The sequence below is a fragment of the Miscanthus floridulus genome, chromosome 14 (assembly GCF_019320115.1).
Source record: "Miscanthus floridulus cultivar M001 chromosome 14, ASM1932011v1, whole genome shotgun sequence".
In the NCBI taxonomy this organism is placed as follows: Eukaryota; Viridiplantae; Streptophyta; class Magnoliopsida; order Poales; family Poaceae; genus Miscanthus; species Miscanthus floridulus.
Window position 1 is genome coordinate 7995019 of NC_089593.1, and position 8771 is coordinate 8003789.

The following is an 8771-nucleotide window of genomic DNA, read 5'->3' on the forward strand; positions in this document are numbered from 1 at the left end:
CAAACCCTCCGTCCGAACGGAAAGGATATGGGAGGGTCGAATAAAAAAGCCAGGGGACCCCTGACCGCCCTCTTGCTCCAGGCGGAGGCTCGGGGGCTCCTCCTGCACCCTAGACAAAGACAAACGATCTAAGTCCGCGCTAGAAGTTTCGTTACAAATACGATAAAGGGCACCGAGCCCGTTACGGTCCAGGGGTTCGAAGGCTGGGCCCCAGAGGTTTCGACAGCCGCCCCAAGGCAACAGAGTCAGGGACGACTTTGGGGCAAGCCTACGAATGGCCAAGGCCCGAGCGAACAATCGCTCGGGGCGTCCTAAGTCGTGTCTGAGACCGGCAGGGAAGTCTCCGAATGGGATCCCACCGTAGGGAGGCACCGAGCCACCGAGGCCCAACGAACGGCCTCGACACCCACTAGAGAAACCCTCTAGTACTCTTGGAGTGTGTCTCTAGACCGCTAGCCGTCCCCTAGCAAACAGGGCACGGGCCTCCACTCGGACTCACCCGATAACAGCTCACCGGAAGTGCCAACGCTCGTGCCCATCGAGGGTAGCCTAACACATTCCACCCCTCCTTCTGAGCGAAAAGGAAGCGTGAGGGTCGTACCAAAAGCCAGGGGAACCCCTGACGGACCTCTTGCTCCATGTGGAGGCTAGAGGGCTCTTCCTGCAACCTCGCTGAGACCCCCGCGACCCGAACTCGCACTTGTGGGCTCAGCAAATACGATAAAAACTCCTCACTCAAACACGAAAATGAAAAAAGCCCCTAGAGGAGTAACTCCACTCCTCCAGGGCCTCGGGAGCTACACCCGGCGGGTGCGCTCGCGCGCACCCATCGAAACCTCAAGAAACAAAACACAATCCCTACGGGAGCGACTGCAAACCAAGTCTCGATAAACCCTCAGAGAGAATGCACTCACCCTCCCTGAGGCTCGGGGGCTACTGTCAGGTACCATAAAACGGGGTACCCCGAGCGTACACCAAAAGAGGCACTAAAATCCCATCAACGGCAAAGTTAGAGGGTAAGCCATGGGCTCATAACCAGCCCCATCCGAGCCCACCCGGCTCTCCGCATAGCCTCAGGCCTCTCACGGGAGGTCTCGGCGTCCTGACGCAATTTCCGCCTCGCGCGAGGCCTCTCACGGAAGGCCTCGGCAAGGAGCCCAATCTCCGTCTCGCGCGAGGCCTCATTCTCCGTATCGCTCGAGGCCAGCTTGTCCATAGCCCGTCGCCCCCGCCTCGACCGATCTTCCCGACAGCACGTCGTGTCCCATTAATGCGTCAACCACTCCCGCAATCTCAGCCGGACGACAGCTCGACACCGCGGAATGGCCAACGGGACGTGAGGTCGCATCAGCGCTATACCAGCTGAGACAGGGCACGGCGGGGATTACCGGCCACTGTATTCTGACGCTGTGCCCACGATCAGCGCCCGCACTACACTGTGCCCCGCGATCCCCGCCTCGAAAACAACACGACATGGGCAGCCTGGCTCGGGTCATCACCGCCTCCGAACCAGCACACCAGATCAACCGCTCTCTCCGGGCCTCGGCACTATGCACCAGGGTCTCGGCTATCTCGGGATTCGTGTCTGCCGAGACCCCCCACTGCGGTGCAGCCTCGGCACCGACCGAGCCTCGGCCTCGCGTACAGTCAGTCCACAGCGACTCGCACGCTGACCGCCGCACCCGCTCCGAGGCAGTCCTAGGGCTCCCATGACGCACAGGATCGGATGTGACCAGCACGCCGCCCCAGTGCTCCAAGGACGGACCACTCCGACGATTACGCCGCCACAGGAACAGGCCACAGGGCTCGGACACGCCGCCTCTGTTCGCACGACACCGTATAGTTAAGCATACGTACTACCCTCGTCCTCCCTTCAAACTATAAAAGGAAAGGATTTGGGCTATTTCTAAGAAGAGACTCACGAAGAACAAGACTCTGTAACACACACTTTCCAGCCGCCTGAGAGCAACGACTCAAGCAGCCCACACCACACCTCGCCGAGACCTGGGACTAACTCCCTCTCTCACCTAGCTTATAACCTCATACTACAAGTATTTCGGTGCAAGGAATACAAGATCGATCTCCCAGACTGGACGTAGGGCTCGAATTGTCCGAACCAGTATAAACCTTATGTCTCTTTGCATCACCATCTGAAATCGGGAACACGCAGGATAAATTCACTAGTTGGTTGAGGACCCCCCAATCCGAAACACCGACAGTTCCCTTAGTTCCCTGTTAGCTAAAAAAACAAACACAAATACTTGCACGTCACATACAACTCAGTGACTGGGTGGTTCTCAAGCCAGTTAGTTTTCTCCTTGTTAGCAAAACATAATAAACCCTTCGCCCATCTACATACAACTCAGGGACTCGGTGGTACCTACATGAATGAAACCTTGATCTCGGACTTAACACTGGCAACTCATACATACATAGGTACAGTACAGTACATACATGATACATACAAATAAAGCTGACTGCTGCAATATTCTCATCTCATCTGAGACCCGGCCGCATGAGCAGTTCGTCGAAGGATGCTCCGTTCTGCTCCAAGTCCACCGCCACACTACCTGAATTGTTGTTCGCGGACAACGAGGCACCACCCATGGACCTGTTGCTGTTGGACACGAGCAGCTGCTGCTGGATGGTAGAGCGCTGCATCTCCTGGGGTCCCCGCTCGATGGCAATGGCATCCTGGATCTCCTTGAGCACCTCCGAGATGGGCGGCCTCTGCGCGCCCTTGGGCTTCACACACATTATGGCCACCTCCGCGATCTTCCACACCGACTGCAGGTCATAGCCTCTGTCCAACGATTCGTCAACGATGGCGTGGATGTTCCCGCTCTCGATGTGCGATCGGGCCTGCCAGGTTATTCGTTTACTTCAGTTTTTACATCCATTGCTTTTCCTTCAGCAGAAACTCACTGATGGAACAGGAAGCAAAACTGATGTTAGTACTATTCTCTTCTTACCCACGCAACTATGTTACGGCAGTTGAGCCCAAAGTTGTCATTCGAGATCGGTTCATGGCCGGAGATGAGCTCCAGCAGAATCACACCGAAGCTGTAGATGTCGCTCTTCTCTGTCAGCTGCTGCGAGATGTAGTACCTAACCACACCAGAACAAAATCGATTGTAAGAGAAGATGAAACAGAATGATACAAAACACCTCAGTCAGATTGCTTGGCCTTACTCTGGGTCCAGGTATCCCACTGTTCCTCGAACTATACTTGACACATGAGACCCATCCACTGCAGGTTTCGATAGCCCAAAGTCTGCAACTTTTGCTCTCATGTTCTTGTCTAGGAGAATGTTGCTGCTCTTCAGGTCTCTATGGATGATTGTTGGGGAGCATCCTGTGTGGAGATACTCTATACCTGATTTTTGCAATTTCACATTCAGAATCAGAACTGCGGTAGCTAATTTCTCCATATTCAATATACAGGTAGCAAATTGTGAAACCAGCAGACCACAAACCTTTTGCAGAATCTTCTGCAATCTCAAGGCGCTTCAGCCAGCTAGTTATCTTTACATTATCAGCTCCTGCAAAACACCACCAAAAGTTTACCCTCATTTGTGTATGTTTTCTCCATTGACCATGGGGTGCTGTCTCTAACACTTCATGTTGCTGCTAGGGTTGAATCACAATTGAGAGCTAAACTAGAGATATCTGTCATACACAAAATCCTGTCTATCATTAAGCAGAATCTGATCTAACTTCATGTTTGAGTTCAGTTAATTAAGCATGCGTGAATGCTCTGCAGTTCCAAAAGATGTTAAATCAAGAGCAGAAGGAGCATTCTTTTAGTTAAGTTATATACCAGAAACATTTATCTCGTCTGCTTGTGGAAGAATAACTATCCACCTACTGACAGTTTGCTATTGATCCTATACTGTAGATTTACCATAAGTTGGATGTGGACTTACCACGAAGGTGCTCTTTTAGTGTCCCATTATGCATGAACTCGTACACTAGTATGTTTTTGCCATCTTGCTGACTGTAACCAAGGAATGTAACCAGGTGCCTATGATGTATTCTGGAAAGCAATGTCACCTGAAACAAGATGTTAGGCAGCTATATATATGCAAGAACACTCTAAGTTCCGTATTTCAGGCTGCAATAATTGAAAATTGCGTAAAAATATACAGAAGGGTTTATCCGGTTATGCAACTATTTTGAAGTAATGTGGTGAGTATGAGAACAAACCTCATTCAAGAATTCTCGGATTCCCTGATAGGAGTCATTTGTGAGAAGTTTGACTGCAATCTCTCTCCCATCAGCCAACTTTCCATAGTATACTATGCCAAAGCCTCCAGAGCCAATTCTTCTCTCAAATTTGTCAGTAGCATCTTCAATTTCAGATAAAGAAAATCTGTGTGCTGATTCTGTAGCTACTTCACTAAAATATGAACCAAGTTTTTTTGCTGGTGCTGCAATAACAACAGGGTCTGGAGATGGCAAAAGAATCACTGCATGCCCTTTCCCTAGCATAATATCGATATACCAATTGAGCTAAAGAGTGTGTACCTTCATGAGATTTCTTCTTTCTCCTACATGTAATGAAATAGCATCCAATAGCAATACCCAGTAAGACAATGGCTCCAATCACCACACATATAACAATTATGGTGTGGCTAATGCCATTGCTTACTATGTGAAGGCCACTGTTGCCTGAGAAGCTGCAGCCATGTAACAATTTAGAACATATGGGAGTCATGCGACCATTCTAAGAACAGCATAGCTATTTGATCCACATATGTAAACATTTTGGTGGCACTAAAGAGTGAAGGCTTTCAAGCCACATTAGTGTTCAAAAGCATGATCTGAAATTAATAGTCTGCTTTAAGGACAGGATACTAACTTCAAAATAATGCTTCTCTTGAAAAGTGCTTTTGGAACCTGCCCAGACAGCTTGTTGTTTTGAACATACCTGCATAAGTTTTAGTTCATAATAAGAGCGCTCCTTTTTTCCATAAAAATCCTCACACAGATGTACTCATATAAAAGATCTTAAATCACTAACATCAATTTGTCTTTTGGTTTCTTGAGCAGAAAAATGTAAGAAATGAATACAAATAAAAAAAAAGTCAAAGGGAAATAAATTGAAGAAATACTATACTATGGTCTCCAAAGTCTAGAGATTATGACAAGGTGCACACAAGGATGTTTAACTTACAACTCTTTCAGGTTAGGTAGGTCTCCCAAAGAAGATGGCAATTCACCAGTTAACTGATTGTTCTCAAGGTGACTAGAATGAAGAAAAGCACCGTATATTAGTAGAATCATTTAAGAATAACACATTATCAAAAAAAAAAAAAACTGGAAACTCACATATACTGCAAATTACGGCATTCGCTGAAATCAGGAATTTGGCCAGAAATTGAATTACCATCAAGCCTTCTGCATTAACCGAAATAAGTCGATCAGACAATAGAAGTCAAATACTTAGACAAGATAAAAATAAAGTATTCAGTCCTTACAGCTCAACCAGCCCTGATAACTTTGTCAGTTCCACAGGGATACTTCCTGTAATGTTCTTCCCTGACAATGTGCTGCAAGAAAAAAAATTATTAGGTGTCAAATACTATTTCATTAAGGAAGCCAAAAAATTGAAGGCATAATGACATGGTTGTCATACATTGAGAATACCCTTGGAGAAGCTTCTGAACTGCATTGCACCCAGGACCATGATGCTGGTAAGCACGGATCACCACCCTCTTGTGCCCAACCTTCCTGTGGATATCGTGATACCATGCTGGCCATGATATTTGCTGTCAATGTTGCATACACCAATTCAGTCCCAAAGTGAGTTTCTTATTCTGAAACATAAGGGGTTGTTGCAGCTAGGAAAAAGTAAAGGTAGCAGAACCGTGCACAATTTGCTTACCATCTTGTGATCCCATAGTAATTTGGACATATTTGTAAATCTCCAGCGCATTCAAAATAGGCCCCTTTGAAGAATCATTTGTCTTCCTGAACCCAAACGAGAAAACAAACGGAAGTGTCAAATTCGTGTAGCCTGGTTCATACAAACGATATTTCCCTTGAGCATTCTCCTCCACATCAACAGTTGGTTTACTGAGTGCTGGCATGCCAGGGACCTCTAACTTAAATTTCCTTGTTTCATTTGGTGCCAAATCTTCAATTTCTGCGAAATATGAGACTCCCCAAGCATTTGCTGGGAAACCTTCCAAATCAAGGCGGTAGTTCAAGGACCCATCCTGGCCAACTACTGCTGTTTGCATGACCTTTTGAGGTGGTTCTTCGTTGGTACTGACGAATATGGGTTTCGTAGTTGATATTCTTTCGGTCCCTGGAGCAACATCAACAAGGTAATTTGCTCTCCTCACAGAATCAGATTCCCAGATTCTATCAAATGGGTCATCAGGGTATCTGTGGAACAAGAAAAGGAACAATCTTCTGTCATGTGTTTGCATGAAACAAAATGTAGTTCTGATTATAACTTAGTTATGACAGTAAGGTGAAGCATGACCAGAGCTTTGATATGTGGCAGCAAAGCAGCCACATGGCCTAATTGGGCCTTTGAGCTGACCAGGACAGAGTATCGTAACCACAATCACAACAACACATGCGGTCACAGTTGTACCCAGAGGATATTAAGTTCATATTTTGACAGAATTCTAGTTTAGAACTGTGTTAATTGTGAAGCCTATATATGTACAATGTAAAGGCATGAGTATGCATGGTGTTGTGCAGTATATTAGTACCTCACTGAATCATTGCTTCCTGCACCAAAATTTATCCTCGCAGACAGTCCAAGAAAGAAGCGCGTCTCATCAGTGGTGTAGTAGAGCGAACCATTAAACTGTCGAAGCTCGAGAGTAGAGATGAAGGGCTGTCCCGTGCTGGCGTTGGAGAGACAAACACTGAGCGTGGGAGCAGCAGCCAAGATAATGGCTTCCTCGACGACGGGGGTGGTGGCGTCGTCGACAACAATGGTGGACCAGGGGGACGCGCCGATGGAGATGTCGAACTTGGGGTAGACGTTGCTGTTGTCGAAGTTGCCGTACAGGAAAGTGGCCCGGACGAGGTAGCGTGTCCGGTTCCTGACGTTCATGGTGTAGCAGTACTTCCTGTTGTCCGCGGGGAAGTAGCGCACGGTGGTCAGCTGCTGCTGGCCGTCCTGGACCAGCAGCTGCGCGGCCTGGCCGCCGCCGGAGACGAAGGTGGCGTCGGAGGTCCACTGGATCCCGATGGCATCCGTGTGGTCGCGAGCTCCCCCGCAGTCCAAGCTGATAAAACCTGTAGGAGCAGGATGGGGAGGGGCAAAGTAAAGATGAGATGGTGAGGTTTAGATTTAGTAGAACACACACAGTCCAAGCTAAGTAGTTGCTTAGATTTACTAGTAGCATCATTTATGGAATGCAAACTAGTTAGCTTAGATTCCTCTACTCTACTTGCAATTTCGCAAATCTCCTGGAGAAGCTGGAACATTTCGCCCCCATGACATTGGCTATGAGTATAAATGCGTAAAGCTGGGTAGAAAAAGGGCGGCGCCGCCGTAAACAAGGGAAGGAAAAAACGAATCTTTGGAGATGAGAAGAGAATGCGGGATGGAAGGGCAGGGCAGGGCGGCTCACCAGGCTGCCCAGCGGACGGCGAAAGGAGCATCATGAGCAGGTGGAAGTGCACGGGGAGGAGGAGAGCAGCGGCGGCGGCGGAGAAGGCGGAAGCCATGGAAGTTGGCTTGCGAGGTCCTCCGGCCCCCTATCTCGCAGCCACCGCCACCGCACCGCAGGCGCAGGGAGCAAGGTAGCAGCAGCAGCTAGCTCCTTTCCGCCCGCCCCCACCCAAAGCCGCTGGGCTGCTTCTGCTGCTGTTACTAGCAGGGAGGGAGTACTAGATTAGCGTGTTGGTGGACATGAGATGGTTGGAGAAAAATTCCAATACCACGGCACCACCTGCTCCGCTCACTCTAGTACTACTCTCAATCAACAACTGAACAAGACCAACAAGGATGGAAATCCAGCTTTTCTTTTCTACCACACCTCCCCGTCTTCATGCGGCGCTCGTCGTCGTCTTTAACTATTCGATAAAGTGACTGATTGCAAAATAATAATTTATTCAGCCTGTTCACCACTTATGTTAGTTCGTACGACTAATTTATTATAAAAGAAAAATGTATATCATAGCTAATAAGCCTCGACAAACAAACAAGCAAACAGGTTGATTAAGTAAACAAATCGAGATAGGCAGGCGATCATTTGGTCGTTGGAGAGAGAGAATGTGTGGCGAGTGAGTACGAACCGGAACCGTAGGAGAAAAGAAAAGGTTGGTTTGGGATTTTGGGACTTTGGGTGGGTGAGTGGGATCCCGAATTCCCTATGTATCCGTGGCTCCGTGCAACACAAATCAAAATCCAACCGAGCTATGGTGCCAACTCTAACACTCCTTGTGACACAGCACAAAACGCCCCGCTTTCGTCACCCACCGGCCACTTCTGTTTCAGCTAATCCAGAGATTATGGACTGTGGTTCCCTAGTTTAATTGCACCAGAAGGCAATAACCAACGGGTCATGGATGGATCTACATGCATGTCAGCTTTGATTTGTCCCTTGACATCACTGCAATGTTACGTTACTCTTTCTGTCCCTGAAAAAGAGTCTTTTTTGTTTTTAAAAAGTCAATAACTTTTAACTTGGATCGAATATATTTAACAAAAATATTAATATTTATGATATATATCATTAGGTAGATCGTTGAAAATAATTTCATAATAAGTTTATTTGAATATATAAATGTTGCACATA

The 8771-nt window shown here is 47.7% G+C and overlaps 1 protein-coding gene across 1 annotated transcript; it reads right to left on the bottom strand.

The window, feature by feature from the left end:
* Positions 1-2291: 2291 nt before the first annotated feature.
* Positions 2292-7940, bottom strand: LOC136502832 (probable LRR receptor-like serine/threonine-protein kinase At1g67720). Its single transcript, XM_066498086.1, has 15 exons — positions 7602-7940; positions 6729-7263; positions 5888-6393; positions 5639-5771; positions 5481-5552; positions 5332-5400; positions 5177-5248; positions 4862-4930; positions 4528-4679; positions 4207-4448; positions 3927-4053; positions 3477-3542; positions 3193-3376; positions 2973-3108; positions 2292-2862 (listed from the first exon to the last, which is right to left on the bottom strand). The coding sequence occupies exons 1-15, from the start codon at positions 7696-7698 to the stop codon at positions 2497-2499; spliced, it is 2826 nt and encodes a 941-aa protein (XP_066354183.1). The 5' UTR covers positions 7699-7940; the 3' UTR covers positions 2292-2496.
* Positions 7941-8771: the final 831 nt, after the last annotated feature.

Coding starts and splice junctions, on each gene's coding strand:
- LOC136502832 (XM_066498086.1), bottom strand. CDS start 7,698: ATGGCTTCCGCCTTCTCCGCCGCCGCCGCTGCTCTCCTCCTCCCCGTG. Junction 5,772..5,887: donor TACTATGGGATCACAAGATG/GTAAGCAAATTG, acceptor CAACATTGACAG/CAAATATCATGGCCAGCATG. Junction 4,054..4,206: donor TCCGAGAATTCTTGAATGAG/GTTTGTTCTCAT, acceptor ATCTTGTTTCAG/GTGACATTGCTTTCCAGAAT.